Source organism: Aythya fuligula, chromosome 2 (genome assembly GCF_009819795.1).
Source record: "Aythya fuligula isolate bAytFul2 chromosome 2, bAytFul2.pri, whole genome shotgun sequence".
In the NCBI taxonomy this organism is placed as follows: Eukaryota; Metazoa; Chordata; class Aves; order Anseriformes; family Anatidae; genus Aythya; species Aythya fuligula.
The window spans coordinates 38,991,920-39,018,596 of NC_045560.1; the positions used below are offsets into that span (position 1 = coordinate 38,991,920).

Consider the following 26,677-nt stretch of genomic DNA (forward strand, 5'->3'; position numbering starts at 1 on the left):
AATGTTCGCCTTTCTGGTCATATCAAAAGCAATGAAGATGGTTTGTGGACATACGTAAAGTTTTTAATGTTCCCAATCTGGATTATAGATTGATTTGTTTGGTTGCTGGTATTGGCCAGTACTGGACATTGGACTTTATTAGTCATGTCTATTTTAAAAATCAAACTTTTAATGGGTTCTAAGCTTTTATTTAAAGAATTAGAGTATATGCCTATGGCTGCTATGGCTGCCATTGGTAAGTCTGCCCTGTCTGATTTGTAGCTAATTTACATTCGTTCTGAAAAATATGAAAAATCCCTTTACACAAAGCTTTGTGACCTGCTGACTTTTAAATAATTAATGTTACTGACTGAACAGCTCATTTTAATCAGGAAGAGCCAGGAGTTCTTAAATTATAAAATGAGTTTAAGATGCATTTCACAACTAGTTTGAAGGTATTTTTGTGTTATGCTAGAATGTGGCCATGGTGCTGCTGTATACTGTAGGCCCTTAATCTGGTACTTCTATTGAAAGTCTGATTTTTTCTTTTCATCTTCTTTGAGAGAATATACTATGTGTATACAGGTAAAGGTGCTTAACAATAAAAAATACATCCATCTTTACTATTTTCAAAGAAAGAATTCTCTTAGACTCTATGGTGGTCTAGACAATTTTGCATTTGTTTACCCAGTTTTAAAGTAAGCAATATTGAAAATGACGTATTCAGGATACACAAAACTTAGGTAGATGTCTTATTGTATATCAAAAGCACCACCTCAAATTGCTTAAAATTGAGGTAAAGAGATTGCAGAGCCGAACAGAGTTTACCTCAGGACTGGGGAAGCCTTTTCTGTCATTTACAACTAGAGTAGAATATTGGTTACAAAGAGTGGCATCAGTTTTGACTTTCTAAAGATAAAATCTTCAGTAAGAGCATCTCTGACCGATATCTAAACAGCTCCTACAGTTATATGGAGGCTTTGAAACCAACAGGTATTTCTAAAACTTCACAATATGAGCATATATTTATTGAAATATGTGCATTTAGTATGTACCTTGAAACTTCTGACCAGGAGGTGCAGAAGCAGTCCAAAAGTATCAGCTGTTGCAATTAAAGCCAGTTCCCCGAATTGCTTTCAGGAAATTTCCTTCCCTACATCTGCTGGCACCTGCAGCTTGTGATCAGTACAGCAAGCCATGACTCCTTTTCTTCCTGATCTGTGCCTACCTAGGGAGACTTGCTAACCTCACCTACAGAATTGGTGTTTGGCCAGGTGGTTTGCCCCTGTTACCAGCTTGGTATTTATAAGGGACCATAAGTTTGGGATGCGAATGTTTTCCATAAGAGTTTTGTTTTAATCCTCTGAGTTGCTTCTGAACAAATCAACTCCTTTGTGTTTTCTCTGCTGCTTTATTACAGATCATTAAAAAGCTCATAGAAAGGAAACAAGCTCAGATTCGAAAAGTTTATCCTGGCCTTTCTTGCTTCAAAGATGGAGTACGACAGATTCCTATAGAAAGCATTCCTGGAATAAGTATGTATCAACCTCTTTTAATGTAGAACAGAAGCAGAACAATCCAAGAAAGGTTAAAAATAGAAATACTAATATAGTCATTCATTTATTTTTGATTAATATGTAGTTGTTTTTTAGTCTGTTAATTTGATACTTATGAAGATTGTTGCATTTCCATCACAAGTACTGTCTTCAGTACTCCTCTAGGCATCCCAGGGTGATGATTCTTTATGTACATGTGTTGAATTTTATTTACATCAGATCCCTCTTTGATTTGTATCACAATATAGTCATCAATTTCCCTCTGTCACCACTGATGTGCAGCACTCCTGTACAAGGATGTGCTAAACATGGACGTAGAACAGGACAAAACAGAATTAGAACATCTAAGTATCTTTTTTTTTCTTTTTTTTTTTTTTTTTTCCCCTCAGCTGTGTTTTTCTGCAGTTTATTCTGTGTCCCTAGGGAATCAAATAGAATAACAGAATAACTTTGCCATCTTTATTCTTTATAGAGGTTGTGGTACAATACATGTTGAATTACTTTTAAAAATGGGTGTTTCATATAATAATATTTTAGAAACTTTTCTGCAGTCTGGAGGGAGGGTCATGCAGGAAATTGAATGGGGCTGTAAGCTAGATTGTAGTGTTTTTTATTAGGAATAGCTTTTATGAAAACAAACCCATTTTACTTTGTCAATGCTGAAATGGCTTGTATTTTTAGAGCTGCTATAACTCAGTTAGTGTTTTGGCCTACTGTAGTTCTCATGTAATCTCTCATGCTGTTGGTATACAGGAGAGACTGGCTGGAAACCAAGTGGAAAAGAAAGAGGGTAAGTGCTGAACAGTGAAAAATGGTGAAGCGGACTTGAGATTCTTTTGAGAAAAGTTGTTAAACAAAGTCATATGAAATTTCCTTCCATCTGTTGGAAAATAGATATTCAGTCTGCCATGGATGTGTTCTTAAGTGTTTTGTTTATTTCATTTTTTTTTTTCCATGAAATGCTTGAGTTATGGAATTGCTTTTAGTTAAGATGTATTTCACAGGAATGAAGATGAGGGGTTCAAGCTAATCTTTTTGTATTAATATTTTCTTTCAAGTAAAGAGCCCAAGGATCCTGACCAACTTTACAGCACATTAAAAACTATCCTGCAACAAGTGAAGGTGAGTGTTCTGGTTTATCTTCTGTAAAGATTTTAAAATGATTTCTAATATAGAGTTTCCATATTAGATACCTTACTTTTTTCTTTACCAAAGAGCCATCAAAGCGCTTGGCCCTTCATGGAACCCGTGAAGAGAACAGAAGCTCCTGGATATTATGAAGTTATAAGGTTTCCCATGGGTAATTGCATTAACATTTTTTAAGTATAGAGTTTAAAAATCTTTATAACTAGAGACATAGCAGTCAAATTGTAGTCTCATTGTTTTATGTTAAAAGATATATTACTTGCAGCTGGGTAGCTTGCAGCTCTGAAGTGGAAGAGTACAATGCTGTCGTTTGAAAATTTATGACTAGTGACCTTTGTGAAGCGTTCTTGGTGTATACATGTGAAATCTCAGTATACCCTAGGAAGTGAGCTCTTAAATGATGTGGTCAGCTCAAACCCTCTGGTATTTAGCTGGTTTATGAGTTGTATGAATATGTGTGGTAACCGGTGATTGCATTAACTACTGGTATGTTAAAAAGTCTCTTGGCAAACTTTCAGGAACATGTGAGTGTTTGAATTGCTTTGAAAAATAGATTAAAACTTTCTAAATCACATAAAGGAGACCTTTTCAAAAGTACCAGGATTTTCTATTTAACCCTTAACAAAGGTCTTGCTTCAATTTAACTTTAGGAAGAATATTTTATTCAACAGATTATACGAATCATTTCTTGTAACTTTTATCTTTGTATTTTAGATATGCCAAAGTTGTCTGTATTGTTTTTTTTTTCTTTTTTTTTTCATACAGCTATTTTTTTATGCAAGGTTACTTGCTAAGGGAGGTACACAAATGCTGATAGCGTTTTTCTTTGCTTTTGATGTCTGTCATGTAATTTCTATAACAATTCAGTGCTGTTCTGAACAGATACTTGTTTTAATTGGTATTGCAGCAGATTTAAAACTGAATCCTGGTGCACCTGCATTGTTTATAAAATACCTCCATCTTTCTGATTGCTTTAAATGTTATTAAAGAAGGAAACACAAGTTCATTGCTGACTTCTGTCAACCTATTTTGTGAAGGAGTGTTCACGTTGCTTTGTATAGACTCCTACCCTGCATATGCCAATTTATGTACTTCATAAAATAGCAGTTGGCTTCCTGTATCCCTGACACAAAAGTATTTTCTAGCAATGAAGAAAAAAAATGTTGATTACCATCCCTTGGCAGAGTTTTCTTTCTCTGCTTTCCTGAGCAGAGACTAGATCTAGATGGCAATTTAATCTGAATGTATCTTTCAGTAACCACTGGAAAAAATACAAAAAAAATGCTGCCTGGGTTGATAAATTTGAAGTAGGAATGCTATCTATCCTATTCTGGCTCAAATTTATTACATTGGCTGTGGGGGAAGCAGGTCTCATTTTAGAATTAAGTTGAGGTCTTTGGGTTTAGTTTTCCTTTGTTTCTTTTCCAGCAAAGGAACCCAGCACAACCTGCATTTTGATTGATGATCAACTTCTGCTTTCTTTTTGCTCTCACTGCCAGCATACAGATATTATGTAAAAATCACAGACATAATTTCAAATACAAAAACAAACAAACAAAAAACACACTGTATTTAAGTGTTCTTTTGACTGCTTATTTTCAATAAGTACTGTTTTTTGTTTTTTTTTTTTGTTTGTTTGTTTTTACTTGTCCATCTGCACATCTGCAATACCAAAATTGTATGATTGATTTAAGAGGAGGAGCCATACTTTTACTGTAGAGGAGAGTGGTGTAACTGATCAGCCAGGCAATGTCTGCTTTAGGGTGGACTGACCAGCCTTTTTGGTTCAAGACTATGGGCATACAGTTTAGATGTAGGCACCTACATTTCAGACTTAATGGCAGCTGATTAAACCCTTGCTTTTGCAAAAAAAAAAAAAACCCTTGCTTTTGCATCACTAGTAAGTGGCAAGTTACATATCATTTAAAGAGCTATCTGAAAGCATTCAGCAAACTTTTTTATAAAAACTCTTTTGTCAGAGGTATTGGAGAGCATCCAGCAAGCTCTTTTGTCAGTATGACAGGGTTTTCTCTATTTTACCAAAGTGAAATCTCTTTTTAAAAAAAACAAAACCACACCTCACGGGAAATAAACAGGATGTCACAATAACTCAATAGACCGCTTTTGTAACTGTAGTAAGTTGTAAGGTCCTTTGCACTGGAGGTCTTTAGTCTCTGCTTCTTAGCAGTACTCGTTGGCAGAAATTCTCTGTTTCAGCTGTTTCTGTACTGCTTGTAGTACAGACAGATGTCTGTTCTCTCCTATGTTCACACAGAAATAAGAGTTTTAAGTTAACACATGTTTTGTGATGTCTAAATTCTTAGCTCATATATTCTTCAGGCCTCCTCCAGCAGAGTTCACAGCAGCTTTGCCTCACAAAGCAGTTAGAGGAGAGTTAGGGACACCTGATACCCACAGGAAACTCAAGACAAATATGAGAACAGAAGAGAATGAGTCTTTTCATCTTTTAAAGAAGGAAAAATGAGCTCTACACAAAATCATTTTTACAGTAAAATATTACTTAGTTCCAGGGGCCCAACTGATGTTTTTGAAGCTAAACCAGTGACTAAAGCATTAAAGCAATTAGAAATTCTAAACCATGGCTTTGCCATTTTATGTCAAATGACAAATCAATATAAAGGGATATTGCATACAAGAGTATTTGAATCAAACATTGTTAATCTATTTTTTTCCTGTACAGATCTCAAAACAATGAGTGAGCGACTCAAGAATAGGTACTACGTGTCTAAGAAATTATTCATGGCAGACTTGCAGCGAGTCTTTACAAATTGCAGAGAGTACAACCCCCCCGAGAGTGAATACTACAAATGTGCCAATATACTGGAGAAATTCTTCTATACAAAAATTAAAGAAGCTGGATTAATTGACAAGTGACACTGTTTTTTTTTTTTTTTTTTTTTTTTTTTTACAACTAATCAGTGTGCCTACATCATGGGCAGAGGAAACCATTATATGTCAGTTGTGGGACTATAACGTTTCAAAAAACTTCTGTTCAATAATTAGCACTTTTAAAAACCCTTTCAGTTTTGCAAACATGTACTATACTGAAGTTACAAAAATTATTTTATTAAAATGCTTTTTAATGTATTTAATTTTTGATTTTTTTTGTGTTCCCATTATCATATGTTCATATGTTTACCAGCCACAGCCTCAGAAAAAAAACCCAAAGTATGGGAAATTGCACGTTTGGAAATATGAAGAAAATTCCAGGCAATTAATGTTATAGCCTACCTAATGCAGTACCTATTTGAAAAGTTTTATTTTTTTTTTCCAGTAAAAAGAAAACAGTCAGAAAGAACAACAGTGGGGGGAGGGGAGGGAGCATCTGAAACACTCTTTTCATTATAGAGTCTTTTTATAATATATTATTTTTTAAAATAAAATACTCAGCTGGTTGAGAAGCTGTGAGATAAAAGCAGCCAGTTCTGAAAAAAATAACCTTTGATAGATGCAAGTTTTTCTATTTCTTTTTTTTTCTTTTTTGATAAATATATAACCTGCAAATTGTAATCTCATAACCACTATTTAAAAAAGTAAAAATATCTGGCTAGATATGTAATGTCATAATGACTTGGCTTATGCAGGACATAAGTACGCAAAATAACTTCAGAGACTCCAATTTAATTATACTAGATTTGATTTTAATTGGTTTAATAAGATTTAGATTTTGATGCACTTCATGATCCACCCCATTTACTACTCTTCACTGAGAAATTCTGTAGGTTATTCAACAGAGATAAGACTATTGTACACAAAAGTCAACATATGACAGCTTCTATCCTATATACTTGCTTCTGTGGTAAACTGGATTTTCTACCAAGCTTTATTGTAAATACTTATTAACTGTGATTATTTAGACCCAGGAGCATATTAACATTTTACAATTCACGTTAGCATATCTTCAAATTGGGCACATTATATATATATATATATGTAATATATATATTTTGCTGCTTACACTACATTTTAAGAGGTACACCTAACTTCCTAATGAAGATCATCAGTATAGGCCAAAAAGTTGTCACTTGACGTTTTCTAATTAGAGTTTGTAACTATAACCTATAACTGTTTTTGTGAAAAACAAATTCAATTCTCATTCTTGGTGTTTTATATTTACAGATGATACACTGGTAAAACTCAATAGTTATAAGGCTGAAAAACAGAACATCCTATGCTGCATCAAGGAATTTATTCCTGCAAAAGGCCTGTGCAATGTTAAGTCATAAATCAATACAGTGAGTAGATGTCGGAAACTACCTGGAAGTAGTAAATGTGGTATATAAGGTATTCAAAAATATTAACACTAGAACTTCAAGTGTTTCACATGAGATTAGTCTGACCTACATTTGGATCTATAACTAAGGTACAGTGAGTTTATTCCTTTTTTAATAGCCAGTACCAGATGCTATGATCCTTTTTTTGTAGATTGGGCCTACAGATGCACCTGTTAAGCTTGGTATCCTGTGAAATTTTGTTATTTTCAGAGTAGATTTTCTTATTGTCTTTCAATCAGATTGTCTCTTCTATATTGAAACATGTTTTCTAATTTAAGAATTAATATTTTCATAGATACTGTGCAATAAAGTTACAGTAGGATATGTGGTTTTGCAAATGCTTTAACAGCTGATGAATTTTACATTTGTAAAATTAATATATTGTATTGGTACAGAATAGTTTTAAATTATATATGTACAAAACCCTACCTTATTTTGGTCTCTTTTTTTTTTTCCCCATTAGTTCTTCCATTATACACTCAAATAATTTCACAATGGAGCACAACCAAGCTGTAAGACTGCAATCAATGCATTTTCCACGCACCGTTGAAATTATTCCATAAGTTCATTGGGAGCATTTAACTGACTATGGTGTACCACACTGAGCTGGCAAAGTAGGGAAAGCTGTGAAGATTCCAAACATTGCAAGCAGTCCCATCTTCATGTTAATTGAGCTACAGTGCTGTTTTTCCAGTCTCCTTAACAACTCAAGCAATTCAGGGATTTATCTGTTCAAAAACTTTTTTCCCCCAAAGTCTGAATGCCCTTTGCTTAGTTTTTATCCACTAGAGCCTTTTATTACCAACATACAGTACACACAAAAGCAAACAGTCTGTTTTGAACTTGTACTTACCTACTGAGATCATTAGTTTAATCAGAGGGTATAATTTTGCATATTGTAATTAAAACCTGCACCTGTCTACAATTTGACAAACAATTAGAAAATGATTTTTTTTCTATCCAGTAAGATTTAGTCCTGTGCCATGTCAAAAAGTGTACGGTCCAGAGGGCAGAAAGTAGCATTCAAAAAAGGCATAATCTTTTTCTTAGGGACTTCCAGGAGTATTAGTTAACAGATTGGAGCTAGACTCAGAATCCTTCCTACAGTTGTGATTCCTCAAACTTACCCAAAAATAAATGTGTTTGCTTTGGGCTGTTCAGCCTATCACTTTTTTAATGCCTGATAAACAGCTGTTGCAGACATTTGCTAAAAAATAAAACAAAAAAACAAACAACACCTGACATTATTATTCTGCTTAAGTTTCGATAATGGCAATTTCAGAATGTCAATGGTAATGCCAAGAACTAGAATTTTAGAGTATCAGTAGGAGGTTAAATTTTAATTCTAGCCTCCAAAGGCTGTTTATTACTGGATGTTCTCAAAGTGGAAGTAGATGCAGCTTTTTTTTTTTTTTTTTAGAACTACTGTACCAGTCACCTAAAGTTACCAGTAAACCATTACGTTTTTATTATAGAAAAGAGCTCTTACACTTATTGAAGTAGGACAGGTGAGACAGGCAGTCTTGCAAAACAAATGAGCAACCTCTGTTTCTGTACTTCCCCATTTATTGTGAATGCAGTTTTCCTCTTTCTATGCATCCATTAACACTTCTGTTTCTGAAGTGAAATACAAAGTGTCAGTTTAAGTGCTATGCAACCTTGAAATCTTATTGGAGGGTTTCTAATAGTGTTTTTTCTAGCTCACTGCCAACTGTTTTGTACTAAGTGGTATCAGATGTGGCAGGTATTCCTCTTGTAAAGGCACTTGCACATTAAGTCCAGAATTATGAAGCCCCTAACAGCAAAGAGGTCAAGAACTGTTTGCAGTTTACTTCCTCAGTCCCCACAACTGAGCAATCTTTACACCATTCACAGATAAGTTAACTAGATAGGAGCAAAGCAAGTTAAGTTTATGCTCATAGCTATGCCAGCCAACCCTAATTGATACTTTTGAGAGTCCTAGCTACATAATCAGATTACAACTGACAATCTTGCTTCTAATCACGCTTATACTGTGTAAGATGAGTAGTACCTTGGCTCACAGCATGCCCAAGCTGACTCTACTACCAACTATGGAAACCCTGCAAGAACAGCCAATTCTGACTTTCCAATAGAAATGCATTTATTATGAGCTTCAATATGAAACTACAACCATTACATAAATAAGATCTGTACAAACGCGCTTATTAAAAAAAAAAGTTAGATCTTCAGTGCCTGAAGTTCACCTGTGCCAGCCAGTCAGATGAAGCCTATAAGTCATAAAATTTCACTCACCCATCTTTTTCGTCATGTTTCTGATAAAATCATAAATTTAGGATGTAGGAATGTTTCCTCCCCAAAGAGTTTACCTGGGGTAACTGAGGTGATTCCATTTAATGTCATGTCTCGTATGTCATTAAAAACAAAGTTATTGGATTAAAACCAAAAAACACTTTGTTCTATACTCTCACTAGATAACTAGGCATAATTGCATAGTATAATAGTTTCTTGGATGAAAGACTTCCTTTGTTCATAATTCTGTGAGCATGACAAGAAATCTCAACAACCAACAAATTTCTCATTGTATTTTGATAGAGATCTCTTCCTAATAGAGCATCTTCTAGAATCTTTTTTCTGCTTGAAAATTGGAGAATTCAGGAAATACACATCTGTAAATGGATCTCCTCTTCTAAGTTTCCTGTAAAAAAAAAAAAAAAAAAAGCACATAACTTCCCTCCTTTATTAAAAACATTATCTTCTAAGTAGTAAATTCAATGTTTCAATGTCACACAAACTATTTCACTATTACTAATCAGGACTTCTCTTTTAACGTTTTAATAAGAACTTACTTCCAATATTTAAGTAATTCTTTCAAACCCCTCATTTGATCATAAACTTGATATCATACTAGAAAGTAAGACACCTACCCTGAAATACTTGGTTCTTTATAGCTCCTAATAAGAGTACAGCTACGCTTGTGTTTTGGAGATGGTGGTCTTTCACCTTCAGGGATAATAGGTGCACTCCCAGTGCTAGGGAGCGATGAAGCAGTATTGGTAACATCACAGAGATGAGCACGAGACAGCTCAGAAGATTGCTCTGGAAAAAAAAAAAAAAAAAAAAAAAGTGAGGCATACTATATCAATAGTTGCTCAAGACAACTCAGACAAACATGTCCTAAAAGGGAATGTCAATGAATGTACTAGATATGAAGCAACTCTCAGCTATAATTATTATCTCCATCCTTTTCATTTCTTTCAAATTATACTTTTGATCTTGCTTCCTCCCCCAGCTTCAATACATCTTGAAACACATCTGAAATACAGTATTGGCTAATTGTTGAGCAGTTTCTTAAAATAAATCTTTAATTCCTGCTTCAGTTGTGAGGAAAAAAAAGGTAGAATGAACCAAACAAATTTTTTAATACATAGAAACAGCATAATGTTGCAAAAAGAAAAATGAAGAAAGCCTACCCCCCTACCAAAAAAAAAAAAAAGACACCACAATGATTTATATAAATGAAATAATTACAGAACACTTTCCATACTTACTAACAGACTTGTCACTTGATTTATTGCTTTCAGTCTCTTTTTCATTGTAGAGTTTCTGATCACGCTGTACCAAACATCTTTTAGACCTTGGCCTTACAGGGACTGGTGACATATCTGTCTTGTCCATTGAGCTTTTCCTTTTTTTGGATTTTTTATAAGGTACATAAAGGCTATCATCTAAATCTTCTTCACTATCACTTGACTTGATGGTATTAGTTTCAGATGAATTTTCTTTGTTATCCACAACATCATCTGTGTCATTGACCTTATTTTGTCGAAAAGGTGTAACATGGACACTCTCTTCAAAATTGAAGTCATAAGCATCATTGGAGCCACCCAAGAAATCCAGTTTTACTTTGGAATTCTCTTTACCCTGTCTTTTCTTTTGTCTTGGTCTGGAAGTATTTTTAGTCCCTTCCACTTTTACCTTCTGATGCTTCTCTCTTACTAGTTGAGAGGCTTCTCTGCTTTTATATTTATGTTGCTTAAGATCAGCACCGTTGTCTGAATTGACTTTTGCAGTTTCAGAATCCAACTGCCTTAACACCAGCTCAGAATCTACCTCATTTACGTGAGAAATATCTGAATTTATGTTTTCTACAGTACATGTATACAGACTTTCAAGTCCAATTTCATCCTGTTTAGAAGGCATTCTTGTTGAATCAAGTGCTTCCAAGCAGCCCAAGACACCCATGCGAAGTTCATCTTGATTTCTCATCTTTGAACAGCGACGCCTGGTGGACACATTTTTTGTTAACATGGTACTAAATCCATCTCCATTTGAAGAATCACTTTCCAGCTCTGACACTATGTTGTCCACATCAAAATCAGATGTTTGCCCTTGTAATTGAAAGGGAAACCATATTAATAACGAGTAATAATAATTTGTAGAATTTTTCCAAGTTCTAAATGTGCCAAAAATTAAGACCATCTTAGAATTTTCTCCAGAGATTTGATAAGTGATGTTTACTACAGCCTCCAGACAGAAAGCAGTTATACTACACTACACCAGGATTTTCCTTTAAACTGTTTTGTTTGGAGAGGTTATCCCCAGGTCATTTATTTTAAATGTTTTAATCTGTTAACAGTTGTTAATTTCTTAAATAACGCATGACTCAAGATTAATTTACCCCGATTAACAATTTGGTAGATAAATGAAATTAGATTGCATTACATTTTCAAATTGCTCCCCTATTGTTAGGAGTCTTCATTCAAAAGATTTGCCAATTGCCAATATTAATACCTAAGCTTTACAACAAACGAAAATGATTTCACAATTACTTCAAAAGCAGTAATTCTGCTTTAAACTTACGTTTACACAATTTTCCCCTTTTTCTGAATAAAATAACATCAGATGCTTTCATCTAATTACCTTTGTCTAGAGTTATTTTGACTGAAGAAATGGCATTGTCAGGTAACTGACGAGTATCTGTCACAGAATGAGCCGGCTCATTTGTTTCACTATCAGCCATCATTCTACTTGGAAGTACTTGATCATCTCCGTCAGCACACTGTGGAAGCTCTCTAAAGAAAATACCAAAGGTGGTATTTACTGAATAGCAATATACTTTATAACAATATGAACTACTTCTATTATACTGTATTTGTGTAATAAGTTTACTGTAACAGGATTTTCAAATATAAATACATATCTGCAAAAGATACTTACACAGAACTTATTTTTCTTATGACACTGGAATTATTTTCAAGCACTGAAGAAAGCACTCTCTGGTTCTGTCAAGAAAATAAGTCTTACTGTAACTAAACAGCTGAAACAAGCTTGACCCATACCCACATCTTAGACAATAGACCAGTTACACACAGAAGGGCCAGAGAGACCCTTTGCTGCTTTTATTTGTTTTGTGGCTGGCTAACACAAAATGCGGTGAAATCTCACATGCTCAGCTCCATCAAAACAGTAACAACTACCCCAATCATACAAATAGAGAGCAAGAGGTACTTACTACACCACCTATGGCACAGAAGTCCTTTGCTGGGCCAAGGAGATCAACTGACTCCAGTAAGTTCTTAGAAACTTTTGAGATTATCTCACTCAAGGCTGACAGTTTAGTCTAATGAACAACAACAAAAAAAAAGCCCACAACATCGTTGCTGTTAAATTTAGGTATTAACTACCAACGTAATATACTCTCACCAATATTATGAATAACTATAGATAACTGTATCAGAAGACACTTCTACTAGGTATCTTCAGCTTTGATTAAAAAAAAAGTTAATTTTTATGAAACACTTAAGTTCTTAAAGATATCATTGGAATATCTGGTGCAAATTCTAATGGTCAGCTTCACAGAATTATAAAATACTATTAAAAATACCTCAACAAGTTCTTGTGCTTGCTTGAAGTAAAGATTTCTTTGCAAGGCAAACATTCGAAACTTCAGATCTTGATACTCTTTCCTTAAATGAAGAATGGTAGTTTGGGCATCCCTCAGTTTGAGCTTTTCCTCTTGCAAAGCCTGAGCCAGAGCTTTGTTGTTTGCTTGGATGCTCTTCATTTGCACAGAGCTGTTGGCTACAAGGGAACAGTGTGTATTTCAACTTGGTTAAAAAAAATAAATAAATAAAAGAGAAAAACTATGAATTAGGATATTCAAGCATCTTACTTGGTCTTTTGCACTTTATAGTCGTGATCTGGCTAGTTTTACCCAACCTTATCCATTTCTGATTTCTCTTCTCTTTCATTCGTTCTTTTATGTCGCTCAGGCTGTCTTTGAAGGGCTTTTTCAAGCGTTCAGCCATCTTCTACCTTTAAAAACATAAAGGGCAACGAGCTCGCTCATTAAGCTAGTGCTCCGCAGCGCTCCCCAACGCCAACAGAAAAGGAACAGAGAAATACGAGTAAAACTTGAGGCGTTTTTAATCAGCACGGACACATAAGAGCCCCACAGTTGCGAAGGGCACCCAGAAGTGCCCCTTTGCCACCCGCTTTGGGCTGCGTGCCCACCGCCACGACGCCCCTCCGGCCTGGGAGCCGCACGATGCCCGCTCTGAGGCCGGCTGCGGGGAGCCTCAGCGCCTCAGAACCGGCCCCAGGGGGACGGGACGGGGGCCGAGGGGCCGCCTCCCCCCACAGAGGTGCCGGGCAGGGACCCCACACGCTCCCCCCATTCCCTCCAGCGGAGGCCGCGCCCCACTTGCCTGAGCCCGGCGCCAGCCGCCGCCGCCGCCCGCCCGCTGGGTGACGGGAGCAGCCCCGCGCGCGACCCGACCGTTAACGCCGCGTCCTCGGCGTTCAAACTGCAGCGCCGCGCTCTCCCATTGGCCGACGAGGCCGCTCGAAGCTCCGCCCCCTCCCTCCCGCGGCTCCCGCGGCTCGCGCAGCCGTTGCGGCCGTTGGCGCTGTGGTGGCTCGCGCCCGCTGTGGCCGCTGGGGGGCGCTCGGCGCTGAGGCGGCGGGCGGCGGGCGGTGGCGCTGCCCCGTGGGGTTGGGCTTCAACGGGGGCGGAACGCGAGGTGTTTAATAAACAGCCAAGCCAGGGGGGAAAGCTAGCGTTAGAGCTGTGCGTTTTACTTAAAGAAACTGTCTCTTGCACGTATTTTGCGCTCGCTGTTGAGGTGAGCCCTTCCCAGGCTTTCTGGGTCATGGTCCCCATCCCGGACACCACAGCTCGAAATGAAAGTACCGTAAGGGCTGCTGAGGAAAACCTCTTCTCAAAGACTTGTTTTATGAAAGGAACTGTTCAAAAAGAGCATCGATAAGATGGAAACCACCATAACATGAGATTTATGTGGGGAGAGGCCATTAAACGTAGCACAAAGTCTGCCCTAGGCTAGCAGCCTGACCCGGATAGCAGCCTTCGCTAGGGAGCATCAGGCTTGAAGCCAGGTACGGGGATATATCACTTCTCCTGATCCACCTGATCAGAGGAGCATTTTCCTCAGCTGTGTCATTTTGCATAGACTGCACTGGCTGATTATACGCTTAAGTTCATTGAACATGGACTGCTGAACTTTGATTAAACTCACTCTATTATAGGAGAAAAATAAATCAGCTAAGCTGCAGCTTATTAACAGTGAAATAATTGGTGTTCTTGTATCTGAGAAATGAGCATTTCATACCTCCTGCACTTTTTAAAAACAGCCATTCTTGCCTACTTGATTTTATTCATTACTGTTTAGATGTAGTGTGGCAAGCTGATTTCAAACTGGAAAAATTCTCATAGATTATGTCAAACCATAGTCCATGATGCACACACATAGCCTTTCCTACATCTTGGAAGATTTTATATTTTTTGTTTCTCCCACCTCATCTATGTAGTTTTTATATTAATGTAAATAAACTTTGCTCACCTTCCTCTCTTATTTCATCAATAGATACCAATAGAGTTGTGTTCGCATTTCCTGTCAGGAAAGAAGTTCCCCCTTTTGAGACAAAAGACTCATAATTTCTTTAGGAGTTAGCGTGAGAAGTTATTAGCAGGCTAAATGCCTTAGGCCCTCTTTTTGAGTTCATGGGGTCACACAAGGTCAGAACAATACAATTTTAGCTTCTCTTTACAATGTTTTTCTCCTTTCTTTCTGCTTGCTTAGTCTACCAAATACTTATTGACCTGTCCTTCCAGCCCCCAAGCAAACCTCCCAAAATTAAACAAAAACTGTCATAGGCTTGGGGGAGAAATGTATCAAATATTGAAAATCACATAATAGAAATACTGGTTTTCTGATATTGTGCAATTAATCCCTCATCTATTTCCTACAGGCCTCTCACAGTTTTATGGGCAATAATTAGGCATACCTGCTCAACAGTGGCTAACAGCCTTATCAGGACCCTTGCAAGCAGCTCTCTCCAAGTGTTGGATGGAATTATCTAATTGAACTCAGCTTCCATTTTTTTTTTTTGTTGTTATTTGTTTGTTTTTCATATCAGCACCAACTAGTCTAACCAAAAGTAATTCCTTTTCCTACAAGCTTTGCTTCATGTATAGCTAAACCCTGTTTTGCATTTGCCCAACCAGCAATGCAAAGTGGTTTCCAACAATACTGGTAAGGTCTTTTAACCATTAGTCATTCATCTGCTTGGCACAAATACACTGACTGTGATTAAATGAACCATGCTTTGATTGAAAAAGAATGCTTTCCTCATTGCTATCTACGTTTGTTACTCTTGATTACTTATTCTTTTTTTTTTTTTCCTTGAGTATGCCTGTATCAAAATTAAAGAACCTCTCATCACTTCTTTTTTTTCCCTATTGCATTTAATGTTACTTAAGCTTTTTACATTTATTTCAGAAACACTTAGAGATGTTTCTCCAGGTTCTCTCTTTTTATTTTTATTTATTTATTTATTTTAATGCCCAAATTACATATCCTGATAATCTGCTTTTAACTACTGCCAACGTATACTTATTTCTATATTATTCTCCAGTAATGTCTATTTTTATGAGATTATTGGCAGGTTGCACCCTCCATGTTTATTTCATAGTATTAATAGCATCAGTAGTGAATTTATGACACTCTAGTAGAGATTATTTTCTTGCTCAACTGATTCTTCTTGCTCTAAACAATTTCCTCTATGAAGACTGATGCTATGATTGATGTCAGCGATGCACTAGATTAGTTTAATTCTAGCGGATGTACTTATGTGGCAAAACAGCTGCTACTGTTACTAAAGTTGGTGCAAAATTAAAAGATGTTCTTTCATCTTAGCTTTACTGACTTACACTAAAAGGAAAGACTTATCTCATATATTTACAGCAAATTAAAGGAATCAGAGCTGTGATTCTGGCAGTGTTCTTGATGCATGTTGTCAGAGCTCAACTCTGAGTGTAGTGTTATATCCTGTCACACAAGACTTTTGTTAGTGATCTATGTAAAGGGCTCATACATAGTTGTCTTTACCATCTGAACAAGCAATTGGACATGAAATATCTTATACAATGTTAATTAGTTGCTTTTATTGCTACCTACATCGAAGTCTTCAAATAAAAGGAATCTTAACATTGTTAGTGGGTGCTTATGAGAGGTATAGATTATCCAGCCCTTGCTGGAAAACATCTTCAAAACTCCTATTGATTTCAGTAACAAGATAAAATGTATGTCTCTATAAGGACAGATGATTAGACTCCTCTTTTTGAGTCATTTTTAACTCAAAAATGACTCAACATCATTCTAATTGGTCATGTTGGGAATGACTGGAACTGAACAGCAGCCATGTTCTGTTGAGTGACAGCGAGATTTTGGAATGGAAACTACAATGTATGCAACACAGTACTGACTGGGAAGACAAAATATATATACAGTATGTTCTGATGTGTAACATAACATTGATTAACACTGCAGTGTTCTCTGTTAAGACAACCTTTGAAGTGGCTCTCACATAGTGCTAGTACTTCCCTCCTTCAGATGGAGGGTGAAACCGATCAGAGGCACACAGCACTGTCATGCTTTCCATTACCTGTGGAGTTGTGGAGGATCATTTTAGCACCACTGGCTTCCTGACTCAGCTGTGTCCTCAAGTCTTGTGACTGGCACACTTCACCCATTCTTCTTCCCAGCGCTTTTTTCCTTGATTGTCAGATGACTTCTTTGTGAAACGCCTTCACACTGTTCAGGTCTAATCAGTTTTGAGTAGGACATGTGTAGATATCATCAGCTTGAAAGTGTCGTGTAAGGAGTCTATTTAGTACGTGAGAGCTACACACACCCACTGCTTCCCAAATCAGAATAAGCAGCAAACATTTTTTGAAGAAGCTGGCACAGACATATCTGAGCAAAAATTGTTATACTAAGAAGCTAGTTGTACTAACTTGACCAAGTTTGGGTGGAAATCCCATAGAAATAATGAGCCAAAATAATCTTGATGGCCAGCCATTTGATATTTGTCCTTCAACAAGAATGAAAAGAATTACGTGTCATCCACGTCTTTTTTTTTTTTTTTTTTTTCTTTTTTAATATGTGTCCTAGTGTTCTATTCTTTTCACATTTTAGAAGGATTTATCAAATTAGGCCCATACGGTGCTAAAATTCAAACCAATTATATTTTGGAATATGTTGTTAGTAGTATATTCCTGATTCTGTCCAAAATATCCCTAACCATTTCCTAGTAAGAATTCTTGTATCTTTTTCTTTCTCTAAAATACTTTGCCCTACTTACATTTAAAACAGCATACAGTATGAGGAAAACAAGCATGAGTTAACTGAAGAGTAAGACAACATGTGTTTCATTAAGCTAAAATTAAGAAGCTATAAATCATCGTAGCTGTATTAATTATGTCAATGTCTTTTTGATGTACATATATATTCTAAAATGTTTTCAATTACTCATCAGTTTAATATAAATTAGGATGTGAAAGCTTAATAAGGATCTCAATCCATTTATGAGAGAGATTCCAGAGATGAAAATATATGCAATGATTATTATATGGGTCAGATACAACTGTCCCTTTTACTACAGACATAATTTGTATAAAAAAACTGTAATATATACTGGCCTGATTTGCCACAAAATCTTTACTTTCAGTGCCAGGGAAAATCCAGACTCCCAGATGGATGTCTTAATCCTGTTACAACAATGTAAGTAACAGCCTGAAATCTTGAAGCACATTATATAATGAGCAAAGGAGGAATTACGAGGCAATAAGGTGTTCATCAACATTTAACATTTTCTCAATATTTCCTTTGAATATATGTCTTAATTTCATTTTGCCACCTGTCAGTTGACTAGAACCCTGACTTTCTCTAGCATGCAGCAGTTGCAGAGCATGCAATCAGAAACAACCACTCCCACCACAATTTCTCTACCCCCAAAACTTGTACCAATATCTGCCTGACATGAATGAAGCAAGACTTAGCACTGGTTCTGAGTTTCCAGGTATTTTTCAGGAAGTAAGCTTTTAAAAATGCTTTCAAAGTTTTTTTTTTTTTTTTTTTTTTTGGTATATGTTGAATGGAATATTGACTGACAAAACTGGTTTTCTTTATAGTGTTTGTATAAATATGTTGCTTTCCACTAATTATGACCCTTTTTTCCTTACCTGATGAATGATTAAATAGCTTAGATACACTAGTAGAATGGTGACACAAAAAGACAAAGGCAAAAATTTGCTCTTATATGCAATTTGCATCTTGATTATGATGATGCTGTCTAACATAATGGAAAGAAACTCATTCCTGGATACAATAGAGTACCTTGGTGTAGCTTTTTTAATGCTAACACACTTGTCATAATCAGAGGTGAGTAATGTGTGCAGAACCCCTGGGTGCTGGTGAAGCAGAGTACCACCAGCAGCCTGCTGCTGTATGCCTCTATCCCCTCCCTGGACTGTGATGTCAGTGGAAAGGATCTGGATTTATATGGGCAAACCTCGGATTAAAATTGATCTCTTTTAGCTTTCTCTTTAAACATGACTACTCTAGTAGACATCAAATGCAAGTATTTTTTTGAGGTCTGTAGCAATAGGTACTGTACAATCCTAAAGCCACTGAAAAACAAAATGAAGGACAAAAATAATTAAAAACATCACTGCATGTGCATTGACTACAGCACACTGTCATCAGGCGGGGAAAAATGTGTGGACAATCAGCTCTGTTTCTAGATCAGAATACTCAGTTAAGGAAGATTTTTATGAAGTGTGGAAAAGCAATTTTCCTTCCTGCTGGGGTTGTGTTGCTGCAGTCAGCTCTCAGAGGTTTGGTCATGGGTGAACGGTTTTCAAAGAGCAAATCATTGTTCGTAGGTAGAAGACATAGATATAGATTGACACTTTGTTCTCTCACAACAGGTCCCACACAAGCACTTTTTAATGACTTCCCTCCACCACAGAGAATAATGGGGAAAAGATTAGGCATAGTTTATAACTAAGGACATACAAGGAAGCAAATGTTGTTACCCAGTCAGTTCAGGCCTGCTCTAGGTACTCTGCCCATATTAACATAAGAAGGTTTGTTTGTTTATTTATTATTTATTTATTTGTTTAAATTACTTAAGCAAATTTCTAGGAAATGCTGTGGGTAATATAAAACCAAAAGTAGAGGTGAAAAATTAATGGTCAGTGCTATAAACAAGCAATATACCCTAACCTTCATTTGGAGCTTCTGTTGATAATGTATCTCAGCCCATGCTAAGACTTTTTTTTTTTTTTTTTTTTTTGTAAAAATAAGGGACTTGAAAGACTAGCACTTGTGAGGTTGTGAGGATAAACATGAGTAATAACTATATGGCCAAAAGGACTTTACAAAGTTTTGCATTAAAATAGCTTATAAGTGTTGGGGCTGTTTTGGTTCTGCAGCTTAGCCTGCCAGTAACACTCTGATCTTTATTTAAAAGTTAAAGCAAATCTGTCACCAGAGAAAGCTGTAAGTGGCATGGCAGTGGTAAAGAGATGTGGAAAGGCAGCTGAACTGCAGCTGATGTGGACTTCAAACATGACATGATTTTTGACTGACAGAAAAGCTGAACAGTGGCAGAATTCTCCAAGCTCTCTTATCTTTGCACTTCTTTCTACTTCTGCCAATTTTAACCTCTCTACTTCTCTATCATTCTCTTACTTTGCAACTGTATTGTAGAGACCTGTATAACTGTATTATAGAGACCTGTAGAACTGTATTATTACAGTTTTTAATTCCCTGCAATGTCTTTTGTTGCTGTTGCTGTTATTTTTTCAGTATATTCTCTCCACTCAACTAAAAGAGAGGAGATGTTAGGAGAAAATTATTCACTCGGTGGTGAGGCATTGGCACAGGTTGCCCAGAGAAGCTGTGGATGCCCCATCCCTGGAGGTGTTCAGGGCCAGGTTGGGTGAGGCCCTGGGTAACCTGACCTAGTGGGTGTCATCCCTGCCCATGGCAGAGGGTTTGGAACTGGCTGATCTTTAAGGTCCCTTACCACTTTAGCCATTCTATGCGTCTATGATTCTATGAATATCAATATTGTTATTTTATATTTATATGCAGATATGCTAGTAGGAACTAGAGATTACATTAAGAAAGAGGAAGCATAGAAGCAGCATACTGAAAAAGAGCGTGTGCTTTAAAGTTTGTTTCATGGTTCTTTTGGTTCATTTTGTGTGACTTGAGAAGTATTTTAAAATTTAGGAACATTTGAAAAATTAGATATTTTGACCAAATTTGATTTGATCTTAATATTCAACTGGAATGGAGCATAGCATTTGACATTACAAAATCATTGTGAAATATTTAAATATTAATACAAAGAATAATTAAATAATTAAAATAATTAATTAAAAATAATTAAAAAGAATACAAATAATTAAATATTAATACAAAATTTAATTAACCTATTTTGCCACAAATTTGGATGTAATGAATGTTCACAGTTTTTTACTGCAGGTGAGCCAACAATTTCTGGTATAAACAGGCTGGAAGATCTATTAGAAAACTTTCAAAATGCTGCAATACAGAGCAATGTTATAGAAATATTGTGAAATTAATTAGAATTGAGTAATTGTTTGCTGAGAAACAAACACAAAACTATTTAAACTGAGTTTCTAAGATGACAGTTTTCTGTGTCTGTGGTGCAGAGAAAATGAAAATGCAGAGACTGGGTCCACTCAGTGTTCTGTCACCTCCCTACATTTCTCTACTGTCATTTTTGTTTTCGAAACAGTAGGTGCAACCTGCCACAGGAGAGTCTGTCTAGTTTCTTATTATATTCATTTAGGTAAAACTACTTATTTCCGGCTTTCCTGGTTTCATTCCTATGGATACTGTCTCTCTTGCATCAGATATGCTGGCTGCTGCTCCTCCAATCAGAAATGGAAAGAAAGATGCACACACTTTTTGTCAACTTACACTAGCTGAGAAATGATGGCTAAAGTGGGCCATTTTGGGCAAAACAGGTGAAATACAGAAGTCCCAGATGTAGGAGAATGGTACTTTTACAAAAAATATAGAAGCTTAATGTGCACATCATGTTTTATATGCTTGCCTGTAGGCTGAACTACTATATTTTACCCATCTGCCAACCCATTTTTAATGTTATTTTTATTTAATGTATCAAATTATTCATTTTTTGATAGTAAAAAGGCTCAGGTCTTACTCAGTTGTCTTCTGTAGATAAGCAGGAAGTATTTATTATCGAGCAAGTAGAGATAGAGACTGAATTTGCCTCAGTCCTTTGCTAAGGATGTTTTCTCTGCTGTGGTATTGGTTATTCCCCAAACATTTCAACTCACTATTTCTTTCTTTCAGTGTGACTTTCAGGACAGGTTTTACTGGTGTACTTTACACTTTCTTTTTATTTGTACCGTGTTCTACCTGCCTATTCTCTTCCTTTCTGCTGCCTGATTAAGCTGCTCTTTGCTCAATAGTCATCGTATAGTTTGGGATAAACAGGATTTTAACCCTGGAATTGGTGTTCTCTTATGTGCCATTGATACACATATATAAATGGTAATTAAGTATGTAACTCCAAAGGAATAAAATCTGAGAAAGCCAAGGACATAATTTTGGAGAAAAAAAGTAAATAAATTATATATATATATATATATATATATATATATATATTTCCTGATCTTCAACAAGGAGAGTAAGATTCATTCTTTCTTTTTACTTTTTATTTATATTCAATGACAGATTAACACAAGATGACAAAGAATATATACAAAAGTACTTCAATCTGTTCTTCAAAAGGAATCAGTTCATACCCAAAGGTGATTTTCCCTGTTATTTTATTCACAGCCTGCTGTCCTTCTTCAGAATAATACTAGGATTGAGGACACTAACAGCTTCTATTGGTCTGCAAGTTTGTCTGTTCCCTCCTGTGACAAGATACAGAGTCTAGTACAGCTTTGATGTGGAAATGCCTCAGACTTTAATCTTATAATGAGCTCTCCCAAAAGACCAAAAAAAAAATCTAAACCAAAAAGAAGCCATGCTTAATTTAAATAAAAAGTTGCATTTTTACTTAAGATAATTTAAGGCAATTTGAGATGACAGGGCAGAAATAAGATCTGTGTACTGTTCCCTTCTCACCCACCATGACTTTGTAGGCTGTTCCTGGATTTCTGCTGCTGTGTAGCCACAGTCTCAGTGTAGTCCTATCTAGGAATTTCTTTCCATTCTTTCTGGACACAGGCTGTTTGTTCTTTGTTGCGAATCTCCTGTCTATTCCTTCCTGTGATTTCTCTAATGTTCTCGCCTGTGACAGTGCTTCTGGGTTCTTCCTCCTCCTCTGGTCTTCTCAAACGAACACAAGTAAAACAAATACTATCTGTGTTACCCCATATCCTGTATACTCCGCTATAGAGAGAAACAGTGGCAGAGAGAACTGTAATGCCAAAGATACTAATTTTATTTCAAATAGTTTATGTTCTCTGGGTATGTGCCTATCTGTGTGCATGGGTTCATGATAGTTTCCAATAGCTGCTGACTCACTTTATTGGTGTTTCTGGCAATAATTGATTGAAGTAGAACTTTTAACTAGGCAAAAGAAAACTTGTTCAGTCTTTCAATAGTCTCTCTCAGCAAAACAAAACAAAACAAAATCACACACACACACAAACCTGCGAGTAGTAATAATAATAAAGGAAATCTGAAATATAGCAAATACCATAGGTAGTTTCAGGTTTAAGCAGTTCTACTTTTTCATGTTCCTGTGAGCTTGCAAAAGCTAAGTCCAGGATCTCTGTGTGGGCACGCAGAACTGATGCAGACAGCATCCGAAGCAATCTCAGTTTCATTGTCTGTGTGTGGCTTGTTCCTGGCCTTCAGCCTCCTCATTCTGGAGTGCTTTAAAAATGTTTCCTTTCAGAATATCCTGTCATTTCAAAATAGTATACACAAATAGCCTTCCTTAAAACTGTGATTTTCAGCACTTTGTTTTGAGCCTTCCAAAGCATCTCCTTTCAGACCTTTATATTAAAGTCTGTATAGTAAACTCATTTACACACATTCCTCATATTCCAGGAGCCTTTCTCTTTTATCTACCTGTCCAGCATCCAGAAGACTGTGGAATGAATGAATTTCAACAAGATAATTTGCTCTCCTGCCTTGTTTCTACCCTACTACGATTATTCTCATAAGTGTTAGTGTTGCAGTTACTAATAGTGTGGACACTTGTAAAACCAGATTTCAACATAATCCAGTATAAATGGGGCAAATAAATTCTTTCCATTGTTTCAGTGTTTTCAATTATCATCTACAGTGCATCAACCTAATCTGCTTAAAATGCAGACTTTACTAGTGTTGAAAGCTCTCCAACAAAATCCTGACATTACCAGATTAATATTTAGCACCCACTTGTGTAATTTTAGGTCCAGTTGTAGACTAGCAATAACAGCAGTTGTCACTTGGTGGAGCCAGATCACTCTACAAATTGAACATGCTTTACAAATAGCTTGCATAAAAGGTCTCAAAGGCAGGATTTATAAATAGTGCATTGGAGAAAGATAATCAAAAATTGCAGGATTTCAATAAATCCTTGGAGGAATCAGAAGTTTTACAGCTTTGCTGTTAATTACTCTAGCACAGGAGAAATAAAGGACTTGCTGGCTGAAGCAAAGATTACATGTATCTCCTTTTGTTGGAATAAAATGGAAACGCACAGTAGATACATTTGGTAATGTATGTGCAAATGTGTGAGGATCAGGTGATAGCTGTCATTCTTTTATTGGTACAATTTAAATAAATTCAGATTGTTAATGCTAATCTTGTTAACAGTTTACGATTTTTTTTCTTTATTTTTGTTTTTTGCTACCAATATTTTTAATTCATGCCATTTTAGTATCTAACTTTTAAATATTCTATGTAAAATCCAGAAGGACACACATTTAATTTCTAGTGTAGTGTATAGAACATCCTAAGAGGAAAAAAAAGGGGGAGGACACAAAATTATAAACAACTTCTCTATATTCTGCTGAGAATATTCTTCACAATTTGTTTCTTTTCTTTTCTATCCAGACATAAGAGACACTATTTAGAGAAATGTCAGTGGCAGAAGCTCCCACTGATTCTGCATTGTATTTGTTGAGCACACTGCAACAAAGGAATCAAAGAATTTAGGGCTCTTTCTGCCATCTTGATATTCAGTGATCAAATAATAGAATATATATATATATATATATATATATATATATATATATATATATATATATATATTTTTTTTTCCTGTGGCTTAGTATTTCTTTTCATTGAATCGCTTCAAGACAGAGCGGTAAGGATAGATATTTTTGAAGAGGTGAAAGGATTAGCACATGAATGAAGTCTTATACTTTGCATATATTCTTAATACTAAATGAGAATTTATTGGTAAAGGATTCAGTCAGATGGGCTCCACCCTTATATTTTTATTCTTAATATATTTTTATATATAATGTATATACACGGTGGAGAAAGCTCTTTGCTGGTTGGTGACCCCCTGCGCCAGAAGAAGCTGGTTGGCCCAATCAGACAGCTGTTGACAGATTATTAATAAGGGTTGTAGAATAGGGAGGAGACAGAAAATCAAGGGAGTGTAGCTTAGGATTTGCCAGGTAGAGAGGTTTGTTCTTGAAAAAACAGCTTAGAAGACAAAATGCCCAGTGGCATAATAGCATCCTAGTTCCAAATGCCTTGATTCACAACTCTCTCATGTCCATTGAGAAGTGCATCTTTCATGCCCTCGAGGTACTGGCAAACCTGACACAGAGTCTACTTGAAACTGTTCCTCTTCTGTTATATGGAAAAAGTGAGGAAGAACAGGAAATTCTGGTGCATCTGGGATTCTGCATATAAAAGCATATTAAGGACATTGCTCAAAACTACTAAGATATCGTAAACAATTACATTTCCCCAATTATTTCTCTGTAGGACCCATTCTTTCCAACTGAATAAAAACATAAATCATGAAAGCAAATTATATTTGTAGAACATCTTGATTTATTACTTTGTACAGCAATAAGATTTGTATATTAGTTAGAATTTAAAAGTACAGTATTATTCCCTTGCAAGAGAGGGAAAAAAAAAAAGGAATATATTAAACCTGCATGTAAAGAACAGATCACAGTTTATAGAAAGACATGAAAGGAATTACTGGTAAATAAGAACAAAAAGAGATCTTGATGAGACCACATGAAATAAATAAATGATTTTCACACATGAAGAAAGACACTATGGACTCTCTTAATATTGTTGGAAAATACAGTAGGGGCAGGATGAAAATAAAGCATAGGTTCTGTATACCCTGAATAGCTGGGAAGAGGCCCTGCGTTGGCCTATTTCTGGATGATTGTCCTGAACTACTGTTGTTCAGCCGAAATGATTATAAGGGTTAAGTGTGGGATTATTTTATTATACTATTATTTATATTCTAGACAGTGAAGGCTGCTTGAGTGCTTTTTTTATTTTTTATTTTTATTGTAGATATGTAGATGGCTTTATTGTTTTATTTTATTTTATTTTATTTTATTTTATTTTATTTTATTTTATTTTATTTTATTTTATTTTATTTTATTTTATTTTATTTTATTTTATTTTATACTTTCATTGGCACTCTGGAAATTTGCATTGGGTTACATCCCTTTTTCTCATGATAAGCAGTACTTTAGTTACCTCAGGTCATATAGGACATTTGACCTGCATGAACAGGGGACACCAATATTTACTCTCTTCCTTTTTATGATTCTGATTTCCTTAGCTTTTTTTCTGTGATGCCATTTGAACAACTGTATCCAACTCTGACAACAATGGAGAGGTGTTCTTAGCTGAAGGGTTTAAAAAGTTTATTAATTTAATTAATTCTGCCTCTGCAAAGGAGACTTGCGTCATAATTAAAACAGCAGTTCTTGCTTGTTTGTTGTTGTTTTGTTGTCGTTGTTGTTTGTTTGTTTGTTTGTTTTCAAGTTGGAGATTTACAGATAAAATCCCCAATTTAATGTACTTTCTAACTGGTATGCCTAGTTTCTCTCTTTCTGTATAAGCTACCTGATTTTATGTGCCCTTATTTCTGCTCAATGCATTGTTCTTCTCTTTTTTACTATTATCCCTGTGGTTTTGTATCATCAGGAAATTTCACTTCTTACTGAATGCATCTTCTTCCATGTTAAAAGGGAGAGACAGTCAATCAGTCAGTAAATCCCTACTCTCTGACAACATAGTCAGCACCAGCTGTAGCTCAATTAAATTCAACACTTGAATAGTTCACAAGAGAACCCGCACTTGTATACACACATTAATCAAATAAATCCATTTTCATCTTTAGATGTATTCCAAATTT

At 35.9% G+C, this 26,677-nt stretch overlaps 2 protein-coding genes across 2 annotated transcripts in view; one reads left to right on the forward strand and one right to left on the reverse strand.

The window, feature by feature from the left end:
* KAT2B (lysine acetyltransferase 2B) overlaps positions 1 to 5,576 on the forward strand; it is a gene marked incomplete at its 5' end in the record, with an annotated part of 42,602 nt that extends 37,026 nt beyond the window's left edge. Inside the window, 5 exons of the mRNA XM_032180682.1 lie at positions 1,400 to 1,514; positions 2,289 to 2,325; positions 2,594 to 2,657; positions 2,751 to 2,835; positions 5,383 to 5,576. Coding sequence (XP_032036573.1) covers positions 1,400 to 1,514; positions 2,289 to 2,325; positions 2,594 to 2,657; positions 2,751 to 2,835; positions 5,383 to 5,576 — 495 coding nt within the window. The remainder of the gene's footprint in view (positions 1 to 1,399; positions 1,515 to 2,288; positions 2,326 to 2,593; positions 2,658 to 2,750; positions 2,836 to 5,382) is intronic.
* A 3,503-nt stretch (positions 5,577 to 9,079) lies between these two features.
* SGO1 (shugoshin 1) lies at positions 9,080 to 13,342 on the reverse strand. The gene is made up of 8 exons (XM_032183337.1): positions 13,131 to 13,342; positions 12,843 to 13,039; positions 12,471 to 12,578; positions 12,176 to 12,240; positions 11,879 to 12,030; positions 10,507 to 11,346; positions 9,883 to 10,054; positions 9,080 to 9,653 (listed from the first exon to the last, which is right to left on the reverse strand). Exons 1-8 carry the CDS (start codon positions 13,264 to 13,266, stop codon positions 9,515 to 9,517), a joined length of 1,809 nt encoding a protein of 602 aa, XP_032039228.1. The 5' UTR covers positions 13,267 to 13,342; the 3' UTR covers positions 9,080 to 9,514.
* Positions 13,343 to 26,677: the final 13,335 nt, after the last annotated feature.

What these genes read in the sequence shown, in the direction of transcription:
- SGO1 (XM_032183337.1), bottom strand. Translation starts at nt 13,266, where the DNA reads ATGGCTGAACGCTTGAAAAAGCCCTTCAAAGACAGCCTGAGCGACATA. An exon ending in AAGCACAAGAACTTGTTGAG is followed by an intron (nt 12,579 to 12,842) that starts GTATTTTTAATA and finishes GTTGTTCATTAG; the next exon opens with ACTAAACTGTCAGCCTTGAG. An exon ending in AAAGAACCAAGTATTTCAGG is followed by an intron (nt 9,654 to 9,882) that starts GTAGGTGTCTTA and finishes TTTTTTTTACAG; the next exon opens with GAAACTTAGAAGAGGAGATC.